The sequence below is a fragment of the Cavia porcellus genome, unplaced genomic scaffold, assembly GCF_034190915.1.
Source record: "Cavia porcellus strain 051 isolate PalLab524CR breed Dunkin Hartley unplaced genomic scaffold, mCavPor4.1 scaffold_2, whole genome shotgun sequence".
Classification (NCBI taxonomy): Eukaryota; Metazoa; Chordata; class Mammalia; order Rodentia; family Caviidae; genus Cavia; species Cavia porcellus.
The window spans coordinates 115,673,156-115,689,463 of record NW_026947485.1 but is presented as its reverse complement, the minus strand read 5'-3'; the positions used below and the strand labels follow the sequence as shown (position 1 = coordinate 115,689,463).

Here is a 16,308-nt window from a genome sequence, read left to right as displayed (position 1 = left end):
TGATGTGTGTGTACTGTGAGCATCCTTATTCTCAAGCTTTTCTTCCATGTGTGTGATCTGATCAGAGTCCCCTTCTGCTGTGCATCTTTTCCCTTGCAGTTCTGCAGGTGGAACGTGGTAGGCAAGGGCTCTCTCTACCTCTGAGCCGCGCCCCCACCCCTATCCCCGGTTTTTGACTGGAGATATAGGTATTCAAAGACCCTCAGGAAATGGAACAAAATGTCCCTTCCCAAGTCCTAATGTGCACCCTGAGCAAGACATTTCAGAATATGGTCCCATTAAAGCAAGGTGGAATTTGTGTTTATTCTTCTAATCACCTGTACAAATAAGCCTAAACTATTTTTTAAAAAAAATTCTTCACCTCCAAATATCAATAATTACAAATGTGTTATACGTTGCATAAGTGCTTTACAAAAGTGTTTTCTTCCCTACACAGGCAATGGGACCCCGAAACACATCCTCTGTAGCTGAGTTCCAGCTCTTGGGCTTTCAGCGCCTCCTGGAGTGGCGAGCCCTACTCTTTGCAATCTTCCTGGGCATCTACTTCCTCACCATCGCTGGGAACCTGGTCATCATCACAGTGGTGAGCAGGGATCCCCGCCTGCACGTGCCCATGTATTCTTTCCTCGGGTCCTTGTCCCTGCTGGAGGTCCTGTACACCTCCACCATCGTGCCCCGCCTGCTGGTCGACCTGGTCTCCCAGGGCCACGCCATTTCCTTCTCTGCCTGCATGGTGCAGCTCTACTTCTTCGTGTGCTTCGGGGCCACAGAGTGCTTCTTGCTGGCCGCCATGGCCTGTGACCGCTACCTGGCCATCTGCAGCCCGTTGCACTACTCCTCCCTCATGCGTCCGGACATCTGCACCAAGGTGCTGGCTCTCTGCTGGCTCGCAGGGCTGGGCACGGGCTTTCTGCCTTCCCTGATGATCTGCAGGCTGGACTTCTGTGGGCCCAACCACATCGACCACTTCTTCTGCGACCTCCCCCCACTAATGCAGCTCTCCTGCTCCAGCGTGCACACCACAGAGCTGCTCATCTTCGTCCTCTCCATCGCGGTGCTGTGTGTTTGCTTCCTCCTGACTGTCGTGTCCTACCTCTTCATCGTTTCCTCTGTTCTGAGAATCCCATCCAGGGCGGGCCGCAGGAAGACCTTTTCTACCTGTGGCTCCCACCTGGCAGTTGTTACCATCTACTATGGGACCATGATCTCCATGTATGTGCGTCCCAATGTGCACCTGTCACCAGAAGTCAATAAGATCATCTCCGTCTTTTACACTGTGGTCACTCCTCTGCTGAACCCTGTTATCTACAGCTTGAGGAACAGAGACTTTAAACAGGCAATTAGGAAAGTCATGCGAAGTAAGTGCTGCATCTGTGGAAGAGGGCTGGGGTTTCCTCACCAGACAGGCAGGGTCCTAGGTTCACACATTGGAGATCGGGGCATCTTCTTCAAGTATCACTAATGCACTGTGGATTCTGCAAGAGTCCATGAAACAGTTTCCTGAGGGTTCCCTGCCAACAGCTGCTCAGAGAATACACTGTTCTTCTGGGTCTAAATTTGTCCTTAGACATTTTCATTTTTCTTTGATGGAAATATCACTGTACAGTTGTAGTATATGGTGTCTGGATACACATTATGTTCAGTTTCTACAGTGAAATTCCTTCTCTCATTTTTATAGCCCTTCTACCTGTTCAGGTACAAAGTTCTGCATTTTTATGTGCTGTGAAGAGGTTGAAACCTGGTGGATGACATTGCTGCTTACTGAATAGAATTAAATAAAACAATGAATGCCAAAAAAGAAATGAAGCCCTGGATTATCTAGGAATGTAGGGTTGTCAAAGGACCAAACATCTCTGATATTAAGTTAGACAACTATTGATGCTTTTAGAAATGAAATTCTAAGAAATGGTGACAGATAACGAAAAGGAAGAAGTGAAGGAAAGAAAGAAGGTCTTAGGGAGGGAGCAAGGAAAGGAGGTTGGGAAGGGTGAAAAAAGAAAAAGCAGCTCTGAAATAGCTTGTGCTGCTGTCAGCCTGGGAATCTAGGGCTGCAACTCACAGCATTCACACCCAGGTCTTGTTCTCTGTAACTCAGCCACAGTGCAGGACACCTCTGAGTTTCCTGTCCATAGTCCCAGCCATGAACTGCAGACCCTGTTTCCATCTGCATCTGAACTGTCCACAGATGAGATGGCACAGAAAGGGCTAGGAAGAGGTTGCCTTAATGGAGCACCAGGTCTAGAATGGAAGGGAAACACATGATGAGTGACAAGGGCTTGGTGCATTTCTGCACAGCCCAGTCTCTGGGAATGAGTGAGCTGTGAGTGGATACATGGATGTGGATCAGCAAGGTCTGAGTCAGCAACAGGGGTGGGAAGAGCTCCTTGTTCCTGTTGTACCTTGTACCACATAGCAGGGTGAAGTTTGGACCAAGTAGGGAGCATCACATGAGTGACAGGAGAAGGAATCTGAGGAAGTGGGGAGATGTGTTCAGGTGCAGATTCTGAGAGAACAAGGCAGGAACTGGTCACTTAGCTTTCACAGATTATTCAAGGCCCTGTAGAGATTTTGGTTTTGGTGCTAAGAGAAATGATTAACTATCACTGGTACTCAAACCTGATAAATTTTTCATTTGCAGCTTCACTGTTATTTATTTCTGAAAAGAAAGCAAGAATTTCTGGGGTCATTGCAGTAGCTCCTGTTGGAGTGGCGTTGGATAGGTTTAGGTTTGATAAGGAAATTCATAAAAGGAAGACCCTTCCAGGAGAGTGCAAACCTAAAATCAGATGAAACAGCAGAACATGAAGCGAAAACATCAAGTGGAAGAGGGTGCACTGACCGAGGCAGGAGTATACTCTTGAAGGGTCTCCAGTCTCCATAGAAGAGACCTATGGATGTCACCACACTCTCACTTTGACAGAAGAGGACACAGTAGGACAGATACAGTATGATAATTTAATTCTCAGTTTCTTTTCAAACAATCTCCACGCCATGGTGTTCAGTGTTCTGTGAGTTAATTCCATGAATTTTCTTATTATTAATTTTTAGTCTGAGCAGTTGGGAGATTAACTATGTCATTCTTTTAAAGAAATCATTTGAGAACTTTGAAATGTGTCTGTCATAGATGGAACTGGGACATACTGATCTCACATGGGAATCCTGCAGCCCTGCATCCTGTGCATCTCATTCCTGTCCAGACAGACCTCTGTCCTCAGGTCACTGACTACTGGCCACGTCACTCTTCAGTTAGATATTCTGCCTTACTGACAGTGTAATAGTAGCAGTAAAGAAAGGTAAATTAACAATCGATTGGAGGAATGGAGGAGCCATGGAGGAGCCACTCTGCCCGAAAATGGTGGAAAGGAGCTTGGATTAGCATCCATTTCCACTTCTGCTTCAAGTGGTAACATTTTAGTATGAAGATCAGGGACAGTGACTCTGTCAGTTTTACGGTAGTAAATGTAACATGAACCCCAATTCTCCATTGGGCCAATACACTCTTAACCCATTCGTGAGTTTGTCCCTGTTGTTTTAACTAACTGTTGTGAGAAATGCAGTTGAAATCTATTTTCCATGACATTTATAAATTGTCTGTTCTCACATCCCAACCCTTGGAGATGCAGGCATTATCTCAAGAGTTAGAGATTTCATATTGCAGAGATCTATGCATACTCACGTGTATCACAGATCAGTGATCTGTGTCTCCCAAGAGGCTCACTGTATCCATCAGCAGATGAATTCATAGAGAAAATGTGGCATTTATTCACAAAGGAGTATTGCCTTGCCATATATATACAAATGCAAATCATTTGGGGGAAAATGGAACGCACCTTGAGATCACAATGTTAAGTGAAACAAAGCAGACACATAAGCTTAAATACTGCACAGTTTATCTTACCCAAAGTATATGTAATTTAAAAGACAGACTGGACAATGGAAAACAGAGAAATAAATATTACCTCAAATGTGAATGGGATCCAGAGATGGAGGAAGAAGTAACAGATGCAGGATAAAAGAATTAAGATCCGCTGTGTAAATGCCCCTCTGAAGGAGGTGGAGGAACATTATGCCCTAAAAACTGTCATCATTTGCCTTTCGACTTGAGCTTTACCAGATGCATACTGTTCATTAGTTTATCTCACTTGACCATCATTTATTGAGATGCTATACAAATAACTGATGTATTAGCTTCTCCGTGAAGTTTTGTAAAATATTAAACCTAGTTTACTTTTTGTTTGTAATGGTTTCATTATATAACTCTTTTAAATTTTTATATACTCATATTTTCAGACTTTGTTCTTTATACTTTCTTGGTTATGAAATGCTTCTTGGTTACGAAATCTTCATCTTCTTGGTTACGGAAATGCTTCTAATGCATGATTAAATTTAGTCTTACTTTCTTATATTCATCATCTTTTATTGTTCAGAATTGCTTCACTGAAAGTAGTCTCAATTTTTCACTCATTGAACATTTTCCAAGGGGCCAGTAGAGACTAAGATGACACCCAAAACTGTGAGGTGGTGCCACCTATTCAAAGGATTTAGCATTGATATACAGGGTGCAAGGCAGTCTGACACTGCCATAAACACACAGCCCCGAGGGGAAACTGAGTCCAGGACCTCGCCACAGACTGCTATGTACATGGACAATTAGCTCTTGACAGATGTGAAAGTAAGTCAATGGCGATCACTTGGTGCAGCTGTTTATTTGTACAGTATCTTCCACGTTCCCTATGTTGTTACAAATGACAGCATCTCCTGTTTCTATGAATTGGTGTGACACTTCCTCACCCATGTACACTATGAAGTCTTTAACCAGTCATCCACTGGGAACAGGTGAGCAGTTTCCTATCTTGCAAATAAGGCCACAAGGAGCATGAGACTGTGGATATGTTTCTAAGGTGTTGATTTAATTTTCTTCAGAAAAAATAGGATGAATGGATGACAGATTGAGGATAGATAGAGATTTATCTTTAATTCATGTTGCTAAATTTGCTTCAGTCAACATATGGGTCCAGATACTGCTTTGGGATGCTGGATTAAATTCTTTGGACAAATAACTGCAGGTAGGAAAAATACAGTGATCTTTTCTTAACCTGTGAGAGTGCTCCGTGCTGCTTTCTGTTGAAACTGCTCCAATTTTCAACCCCAGGAGCACTGTGCAAGGGACTCTCTCCACCCTTCTGACCCTGACAGTTTTCAATTTAAATTGGCTAATAGACCTACTCATTGGCTGAGGAGACCTTGCATGGTGGACTGGACTTGCATTTCCCAGATGATTAGTGACCTCAGAAGTTTAATGTGTTTGTCATCCGTTCATCTAAGAAATGTCTTGTCCATTGCATGTTTCCAAGTTGACTTATTTATTTTCTCCCTAATGAATCGTGTTCATTGGTAATGCTTTTGCTATAGCCCTTCATCAAGTGTCTGTTTTGTAAATTTCCTCTCTGTCTATGAACTCTCTCTCCCTTGCCAATTGCTTTTCTAACTGATGCCATGCTTTGCAGGTTGGTAAACCCTATCTGTCTAGTTTTGCTGTTTTTGCCTGTGATTTTGAGGATGCATTAAAGTTTTCTGGCAAACTCTCCATTTTTAATGGCATTAATACTTTTGTAATCTCCTTGTAGTGACCTCTTAACTGTTTTTAAACACTTTCTCCTATTATGTAATTTGTCTGTCTTTTCTGTCAAATATTTTGCTGTGAAGAGGCTTTCTATTCATTTTTTAAACTTGAGTTTACATGGATTAAGAATCCTGCAATGCTGATGATTAGAATAAGATACTAAGGAGACTGAAATGAATGTAATGTTGTAGCAAGGGCCCTGGAGACTTACTCAAGAATCACAATGCCTGTTTTGTAAGCTGGGTGTGATAGTATATGGACACAGAAATTCATGTGACTAAAAAAAAAATAAACTGAAATGAGAAGAAATCTCCACCTGTACAGTAGTTCACTGGAGCTTTCTGTACATCATTGCCCCTGTGAAACACAAAGCCAAAGAGGTGGTAGCAGAGGGATTTTGTGCAAAACGTTGACTAGCTAGAATTTCTGTTAGGGGATACTTTAGAGATGACATAAACATCCAGGACACTGTAGATTATACCAGAGAAACACCTTGTAAAAGAGACTATACATGAGAGAGAACACAGTGTTCCTCAAGAAAGAGTTAAGAATATCATGCTGCAAATCTAGAGGGAAACCACCCATGGATTAAGCAAGTGCATCCCACATGAATAGAATAGGAAAGAATATAGCATGAAATCCAGATGAGTTGAAGAGGAGGTATTGGAGAAACAGTGCAGGCAGCCATGAGGTTACCTGCACTTTTTGAATTCATCTGTTCTGACACCAACCCATTTCCTGCGCACCTCCAGGTGACTAGATGAGGATCAGGGCCTAGGAATGTAGCTCAGGTGTGCAGGCTTGGCTAGCATGAAGCACTGTATGTATTAAAATCCAATAATTCTTTGTTACTTAATATTTTCTCAGTTTTCTTTCACTTTAGAAAAAAAGTCTCTAATACTTCAAAATATTTATGTCACACTGGAAACTCCTCCTTAATCATTTACCATAGTCAATTTGGGGGACTTATGGGTTGATCAAATGGAAACACATAAAGCATTGAGGCAGAACCAGTTTTCTTCCCACAAAGCAGGGAGCAGCTGCAGGAAACCCTGGTGGGGATGGTGGAAAAGGTACCCCTTGCCCAGCAATGTCACTGAGGGTGAAGAAGCTCAGGCTCAGGAAGCACAGAGGTGACTTATGACTTTCATGGCTGCAGGCTTTTTCTTATCTATGGCTTAGCAGACCCTGTTGATGGATTTCTGCACTGTAAAAACAGTCAAGCTGTAAATAGTTCAAAATCTGCTCAGTAGGATCAAATGTGAGATAAGTGGTGGGTACATTTAGAGCCTGGCCTCAGGGGCTTTGGAGCTGCAGGTTTCCACTGAGGCAGTGAGGAACAGCATGGGGTGGGGCGCAGAGCCCCACTTCTGTCTGCTGTAGAAAGCCCTGGGCTTCCCAGACACCCCCCTTCCCGACTGTGCTCTCACCCTCTATGCCATTCCACAGCCTGCGCCCTGGGTTTAGGGACATTTCAGAGGAGCTCCCTTCTCTCCTGCAGCAGGAAGGTGACCAGGAACTCAGCTGGCTGCAGTCTCAGTTCCTCTCCTCTCTACCCCAGCAAGGCCTCATTCACACTGCACTTCCAGGACACAGCTTCCTCTAACTGCTCCACTTCCCTTTGTCCTGCTCTTCAGATCTAATTTTCTCAAGGGAAATTCAGTGTAACTTTCCCTGGGAAGAACAAAGGTTTTGGAGTGAATTAATATTCAGTATATTCCCGTTCAGGTGAAAACTGGATTCCTTACAAATTTAAGGAAAATTTTTAAAAAGTTCCTCTTTCCTCTTAGTAAAGAGGAGGAGGTTGAAAGGAGGAAGCAGAGGAAGGAGGGAGTGAGCAGAGGGATTTCACCAACAGCCCTGATCAGTGCTGAGAAGCAGAGAGCATTTCACTGTGAGCCAAGGTCAGGAGTGAATGGGGATCTGGAAGAGAAGACAGGCACGCCCCCTCCTGCAGCCCAGCACTCTGAGGTCTCTGCTTTCTCAGAGTCACGAGAATGATATCCTCCAGGTGCAGAAAGGGGAAGGGGCCACCACACAGTGTGGGACACCTCCCACTGGCTAAAACCTCTGCAAAACTGAGAGCTGTTAGCATCAGCTATGGCCAGGAGGAAATGGGAGAATAACAGGCACAGCTGCACATGTTTAAGTTTTGCCACGTGGGGGTTGCATGTGCGGAAATGCAGGGTGAGTGAGATCTGCCTGTGCCCGGTCAGCTGTCCTCGCAGCGTCCCTCTTGCTGTAATGAAGAGCAAGGTGCAGTACATAGCATAGAGATTTTTATCAGACACTGGCTTATGTACATCATATAATAGTAACACTGATTTCTGTCACCGCATGTATATTAGGGCTTGAGACTTTGATATCTTAGGGACAAAATACTGACACCTGCAGTTTGAAGGAGAGCAGGGGAAGAGCCCTGCAGAACTCTGCTCTCATCCTTCAGCTAAGGGCAGACGGCAAAGGTTCCCAGGGGCTCCTCAGGGCCCTCTCTGAGCAGGCTCCTCTTGCACTACACTCAGCCCTTGAGGTCCCAGGGGATGAGGCCTTGGGAGCACAGTGCCCAGGATGCAGTCACCTTCCAGACCCAGGAGAAGGTGGGGTGCGCTGGACATCTAACCCACACCGAACCTCACCCCATAAAGTAGTGTTTGATCCTCGTATACTTTGCTGTATATTTTTACATGTGAAATTCGCTCTATGTTTGGCACCTTGGCTGATCATTTTTCCTGCTCTTCTGTGGCTTCGCTGTGAGATTCTTCCATTCAGAAGTATGTGTTAGACAATTACAGATAAAGCTAAAGGAAATAACATAATCAAACAATAACTAGCTACCTTTTTTCTGGCACCCCAAGATGCAAACATACAGTATTCTAATTATGTGAAATGCAAGACTTTTCAACAGGAATACAATTACTTGGTGACTTAGCTTCCTGAACTACACAGAAACTACACAGAAACTGTAGGAAAGAGAAATTAGGAAAGTAAGTCAGTGCAGGGTTTTTCAGGAAAACAGAAGCACTTGTGTTTGAATTTCCTCAACCTTCGTCAGACCCCTACAATCCCTGCCTAAGTAAAGGAGAAACCAGGTTCTGGGGCAGTGGGGGAGCCCTGACTTTTAACATCTACTTCTAAGGTTGCTGGCTTAGAACATGCGAGAGCAGTGGAGGACTTGAAAAAAAGACCTGAATCAGCAGGGAAACTAGGAATTTTACCACAGCCTGTGGCTTTCGGATAACTTTGCACATTGGGCTCATTTCCACCAAGCAGTTTTCGTGCAGTTTATGGAAATTACTGAATGAGAAAGTGGTATCCTGGATTTACAAATAATGGTTTTTACCTTGAAATATTTAATTTCCAGAAATTTAACTTATGAATAGATAATTTACTTACAAGGAATAGGACTGTCTTCTCAGCAAAGGAAAAGAATTCAATTTCATTGTATAAATAATGTACAAATTCCTGTCAACTTTATATTTCTATTAACTGAATATTAAAAACTACAATGCTGTGAACTTATTCTAGAGAGTGACCCATGATTTTCAGAGATTTTTTTTATATAAAAGGCAGCTTTGTACTTAGAACTACTAAGCAGGTTTCAGTGATTTTACTAATATGCAGTGATATAATTGTTATTGAATGCGCAGCATAAACATACATAAAATACACTAAAAATCAGTAAACCCATTGGTCCCTAAAGCATTTCAGGCCCACCCTTTCAGGCTACAAAAATAAAAGTGGGTTCCTGGGGGCTGCCTTCCATATCTTGAATCAAATTATCTTCATGCAATCCCCAGGAACTGTTTTTGGGAAAAGCGAGTTTAGGAAGGGAGCACAGCGGGGCAGGATCAGTCTCCCCAGCCCTCCTCCCACCCTGAGGCCTGAGTGGGAACAGAGAAACCTCTTCAGGCACGCAAGCTGTGTGATGAGCTCCTAACCAGAGTCTGTGGGGCCTCTGCAGCTCAGCTGAGAAGACCATGACTAGAATTAGGGACTGAGGTGCAGCTCTGTGGAATGCACTGCAGGCGCCCTGGCCTTTACTGTCCTGCCTTTCTGTGTCACTACATGAACTAGAAGCTAAAGGGCAACTTTTTCTTTGTAAAGGAGGGTTTTCCTTCATAATATACACAATTCATTGGAAATTAATGCAATGAAATCATTGATTCCTATTGTACAAATTAATATTATTTAATTTTGACTGAGATTATTTAATTATTTCATAAGCAGCTAATAGGTAAATGGTAGAGAAAATGGGAAAGTGCACTGACAGATCATATCCACACATGAGCACACGCGCACACACACAGGTGTGCTGCTTATAATCTGTAACGTAGTCCTGCCTTTTTAAAAATGAATTCTGCTGTTTACAATATCATGCACCAACTTGTGGAACATGAGGCTACTTAAAATAAGCAAAATACTCAATAGTATATGATTGCACTTGTATGAGCTAATTTAAATTGTTAAATATATACAACTGGAGTAAATGCTGGCTTCCAAGTGTGAGAAATGGGAAGGAAGTGATTAGTTTCAGGAAGACAGGATGGAAAAACTCAGGAAATCTGTAGTAGTGTGGAGGCTATGATTGCAAATAATTGATTTAGAGTCAAACATTTCTCAGAATATCCTAGGTGTTCCTGCCACATTGAAAAGTAATGGTGCTCCCAAAACTGTTATACAGATTCAATGCAATCCCAATAGAAATACCATCAACATACCTTATAGATCTAGAGAAATCACTCCTAAATTTCATCTGGAACCAGAAGAGACCTAGAATCGCAAAGGCAATTCTAAGCAGCAAAGACAAAGCAGGAGGCATCACAATCCCTGACTTGAAGTTATACTACAAAGTAACAGTAGTAAAATCAACATGGTATTGGAATCAAAACAGAGCCGAAGATCAGTGGAATAGATTAGAAGATACAAACACAACTACGAACACACTCAACCACCTTATCTTTGATAAAGGAGCCAAGCAGGTTCACTGGAAGAACGACAGTCTCTTTAATAAATGGTGCTGGAAAAACTGGCTCTCCATTTGCCGAAAACTAAAGCTAGACCCATGTCTATCACCATGTACTAAATTGAAATCTAAATGGGTCAAAGATCTGAATATTAAAAGAGAAACACTAAATCTATTGGAAGACAAAGTGGGTAGAAACCTTGGAGACATAGGAGTAGGTAAAGAATTCATGAACAGGACTCAAACCGCATGGGAAATACTTCCCAGAATCAATAACTGGGACCACTTCTTATTAAAAAGTTTCTGCATGTCAAAAGAAATCTCCAGCATAGTGAAAAGAAAACCCACAAACTGGGAAAAGATTTTAGTGAACTCTCTCTCAGACAAGGGCCTCTTGTCTAAAACATATAAAGAATTAAAGAAACTCAAACCTCCAAAATTCAAAGATCCAATCCAAAAATGGGCATCTGAGATGAATACGCAATTCTCAGATGAAGAAATGCAAATGGCAAATAAATACATGAAAAAATGCTCATCATCATTGGTCATTAGAGAAATGCAAATTAAAACCACACTGAGATACCATCTCACTCCTGAAAGAATGGCCAGGATCAAGAAAACCGACAACAAATACTGGAGAGGCTGTGGGGAAAAAGGAACTCTCCTGCACTGCTGGTGGGAGTGTAGACTGGTACAGCCTTTGTGGAGATCTGTCTGGAGATTTCTCAAAAAGTTGGGACTGGAAATCCCATTTATTCCAGCTATTCCACTTCTAGGCATATTCCCAGAAGAACTGAAAGCATCATACCACAGTGATATATGTGCACCTATGTTTATAGCAGCACAATTTGTAATCGCCAGATCTTGGAAACAACCCAAGTGTCCATCAACTGAGAAATGGATAAAAAAGTTGTGGTATTTCTATACAATAGAGTATTATTCAGCTATAAAGAAGGATCACATTGAGATATTTATCAATAAATGGGCGCAGCTTGAGACCATACTCATAAGTGAAATAAATCAATCTCGCATGTGTGAATACCGAATAGTTTCCCTAATGTAAGTAATGATTCAAATATATAAAAATATGTGGTAATCATGATTCCCCATTATGTGGCCTTGAAGCCTTATAAAGTTTTCACTCATTAATTAGAAAGGCTTTATTCTGGGCTTCTTGATATGAAAATATTTGAAGCTAGAGTATATGAAGTTTTATCCAAATATTTCAAGGAAAAAGACACTATGGTAACTACTATTAAGTCAGGTTATATGGTGGTGAAGTACTAGGTTGTTGAAACAGTCATGCTGTGACCTCTATTGTTATATTGTTATGTCCTGTTTTATCTCAATCTCCCCCTTATTGTTTTAAAAAAAAATTATTTAGTCATTTCTTATGCTTGTCTTAATTAAAGAAAAAATTTAAAAAATTAGGATATATAAATAGTAACTCTTTTTGATTTCCTATTAACTTGTTTTGAAGTCCTGTAGTACTCCCACGATCTTGTTTTGACTGATTAGACTCTGTTCCATTCTATATCATAGTATCAAGTTTGAAGACATAGACAACTACTTTGAAGACAATAAGATTCACTAAGATATCCATTCTGGTTTGACTATTGTCTTCTTTGGAAGTCCTGTAATGTTTACAATGCCTAAGTTTTATTGGTCTTGTTCTCTACTGTTTTGTCCAACTTTATAATATCTAATGAGATAGACAATTCTTTTTAAGGAAACAAGGGACAACGTTGATAACCATTGTTGATAAACTTGTACTCTGTTCTACACCATGTGCTATGTCTATCCTTAGTATTGACTGACAGCTTTGTTTTGCCATATTTGACTGTATTCTTTCCCCCCCCCCCAAAAAAAAGTAATAAGCACTAAGGAGTAATAAAATCCAAAATGTGTAAACTTTGTTGTAAAAAAGAAAGGGGAAAAAAACAAGAAAAAGAGCTCTAACGGATATAACAGCAAGTGTGTTTAGGGGTGTTAAATAGCTGACTATATCAATGTTTTTGGATCATTGAACACAGCTGTTTGCAGTCTCCCTGTTTGAGTGTCCACCTTGTATTCTTTGATACTGTGATTTGAGGAACTATTTTCAAGATGATAATATGTAATCTACTAACAGGTGATTTCTTACTGTTATGTTTTTTTTGTTTGTTTGTTTTGTTTTGTTTTTTTGTTTTGTTTTGTTTTGTTTTGTTTGTAGTCCTGTATTATGTGTACCCTTACACCGCTTTGGCTTGTTTTGTGTTTTTCTCTTTTTCCTCTAAAAAAAAAAAAAAAAAAAAAAAGTAATGGTGTGTGAGGGGATGGACGTTTCAATGGGACTGATTGAATACTTTTGCAGTGTTAAAAAGTCAAAACATTGTATTTACAGGTAGGATTCCTACACAATTTTTATTTCTGAAATGAAATCTTTTAAAACTTGTATATATGATTTTTAAAATAATTTATGATAAAAATGACAGAAAACATATATCTTTTGAAGTAATATCATTACTATTTGGGACCAAAAAGATTATTTCCAATTTGTAATACTATTTAATTAACTGATTTAATATATTTGTATTAAGTAAACCTATGTAACTAAGCTATGAAATCTCTACTAGTCAAGCTAACTGTTTCTAAAGATCTAGCAGCATATTTAAAAAGTTAAAAATAAAATTAAAAACTTTTCTTCATCGAGTGTGAGTGTGCAGAGTGTGGAGCCAAAGCTAAGAATCATCTTTTCCTTCTGTGATCTTATTAGGATTCGTAGTAATTTTACACTGTCACTGCTTGAGTGGAAGCTTTCTCCTAATTAATCTTTAGAGAAATCACCTCCCATCCACATCCTTCTCCCATGATGACAGTAACAGATTTGTTTAAAATTTTCTATCCATATTCTATCAACAGCCAACCCAGTTTCTTCCATATGTTGCAAGCCAAAAGCAATTGGAACGAATTTCTCTCAATTTCAAATTTAAAGAAAGCTTAAACTTTTTCTAATATTATGCAAAATAGGTAAAATTAGATGAATACAAAGTAAAGTAAGATTAGCAGCAGGAGTCTCTTTGCTAAACATTCCCATTAGAAATCTGAATTCTCTTTTACGTTGAGACATGGTGAGTGTATGTGATCCGTGATTTTCCCTGCTTTACATTGAGTTCTGGGAGGAGCTGGTGGCCACCTACAGAGTGCTATCCCCAGTCTGATGAAATTATTAGTAGAACAGGAACACACGGGTCATCGTAATGTTGCTGGTCTTTAACTTGCTTGGTTTATTTAATGTACTGTGTTGTATAATTGATTTAGCTGCACAGCTCATCTCCAGGAGGCAGCTGACTGTTTCTAAGGCTTCACTATCATCTTTAGACCTCTGACCGTGGTCTCTGCTCAGTGAGTGTGTCCAGCCATAGCTATGACAAGTTGTTTACCAGCTGTCAGAATGCAAGGAATAGTATTCTGTCATTACTCCATCAGAAAGTTTCTCCTATAGAGACTCTTGTTTCAGTCCACCCTCCACTATGTCTGAAAATATACATGATTCTATTGAAGATAAGAAGGGACAACACAGTAACCATTGTAGAACTCCTTGTGTAGTGGTTTTATATGTCTTTTTCATTTCATGTGTTTATCGAAATATGTTTTGTTATGTCTTGCTTTGTTTTGTTTCTCTCTAATATAGAAAGGATAAAACTACATGGGAAGACTCATTCATGCATAGAATCTATAAGCAGTTTATGAGAACTGATCTTATAATGCATGATGAAAAGAAGAAATACTTTGAAGAAAAAGAGACACTAAAGTACCCAGTGCTGATCCTGTAGTGTCATGATGTGAAATCCAGCAATGCTATTATTCTTTCTTCAGAATGATTTTAGCCTGCTATGGTTTGTTTAATCTCAATATAAATCAAGATATGGATAACTGCATGTATGTTTAAGTGTCTAGGATTGATAACCATATTACTAAGTTTTTGTTGGATAGTTCAACAGAGCCATTTGCAGTCTTGTTGTTTGAATCCACACTTTGTAGGTTTCACTTTTGTATCTTGAATAACTATTTGTAAAAGGACAATATGTTAACATCAACTAGTGATTTCTTATTGTTTATTTTTTATTTGAAAGTATGTATTGTTTCTACCCATTTTCTGCTTTGTTTATTCTTTCTTTAAATAAAATTTTAAAAAAGATTCTTGGAAGAGTTAGAATACAATATATCCCAATTAATGTGCTTTTCATTATAGTTTTATTCCCTCATGTTTCTTCTCCTTAGGGGAAGTCTTGGATGCAGTCTCCTAATAGAACTAGTGAAACATTTGTATGGAATGCAGAAGAGTTTTCTGGATTTTACATTGCTCAGTTGATAGTGATTGCAAACAGAAGTTCAATTTTGAATGTTTCTGCCCACCTGCACTGTCAGACTTGTTGACATGATAGCATTGCTGGCAAACCTTGACTCACTCATCCACTGCTTTACATTTCCAATTCATGGGAAGAAGTTAATTGTCTGTGTACTTGTGATGAACCACTCACTTTCACAGAATACTTCCTCTGAGTGATGTTTAACTGAAATATTAGGTGTTTGGATGTATATCAACACTCGCAGATAGCTTTGTTGTCTGTTCAATTTCATTATGTCTGTTTAAATAAGTTATTAATGCATACCAGTTGCATGAGCATTCAGCATCAGATGCAAGAAAAGAGGTAATTGTCATGACAGCCATACAAATACCATACCTTCTCTGTGTCCACACCATCAGTAGAAGGCCAGTATCTCCAGCAGCTCTTTCCCCCTTGTGCCTGCCCAATTGTACATGAACTGATCTTTCAAAGTGATGTCACCTGATCAGTGTTTTTTCATTTAAAGACTTAAGTAGGAATTTTATGGTCCAAGTGTAGTCACCAATGAGTGGTTCATATGAGCATGTGAGAATCATTACATCATCCCAAGTACATGGTTTAGGGAAATGATTTAAACATTGGCAGAGCCCCAGAGACTCAGCAGGACTCCACAGAACAACACTATTCAGTGGCAATCGAATGTGTCTTACTCAGTGCACAAGTGTGGAACTTAGCTGACTTGTTCATCTAGAAATACTGACATCCATTTCACGCTTACACAGTCTGGTAAACTAAAGATCATCAGTGCTAACTGTCATAAGAAATGATGGAAAACCTTATTGGCAGGCATAAGGTAAGAAAGCTGGATGCTGTTGAGACTTCTCAAGTAAAATGACCTTTGCATTAAAACTTAGCAAAACAACTTTATTGTAAATGTGTAATAAGGAAATTTCTAAACCTTTTTGTCTACAATCCCTAGTTACATCAAAATAATTTACTAAGTTATATATTTGAATGAACTAGCAGCTAATTGGAGGTTATCAAGTCACTGAATGATATGTGATAATAGAAAAATCTTCTATATTTCTCAATATGTACATTAAAATGACTTTTACAGGTTCTATGTTTTTTCAAGTGAGTTTTGCTATGTACAGAACATGAGTATTTTATTTTATCAGATGAGAGAGATTTTATGGTTGGAATGGTTTAGATTAAATTTTTTGATAAAAAAACCTCATTGTCATTAAAATGTAGTAATACAAATTCTTACTTGTCTTATATTGTACAGGGAGAATTTGTAGACATTTTCAGTGATAAATTTCAGTAATACACTTAAAGGAAACAAGCTCTCATATGTGTTTACCAACAGTACCATTTGACACTTTCGAATA

General features: G+C 39.9%; 1 protein-coding gene across 1 annotated transcript; it reads left to right on the top strand.

Moving 5' to 3' along the window:
• Positions 1–439: 439 nt before the first annotated feature.
• On the top strand, positions 440–1,462 carry LOC100735885 (olfactory receptor 11L1-like). Its single transcript, XM_003479522.1, has one exon. The coding sequence runs from the start codon at positions 440–442 to the stop codon at positions 1,460–1,462; it is 1,023 nt and encodes a 340-aa protein (XP_003479570.1).
• The last annotated feature ends 14,846 nt before the right edge of the window (positions 1,463–16,308 follow it).

What these genes read in the sequence shown, in the direction of transcription:
- LOC100735885 (XM_003479522.1), top strand. Translation starts at nt 440, where the DNA reads ATGGGACCCCGAAACACATCCTCTGTAGCTGAGTTCCAGCTCTTGGGC.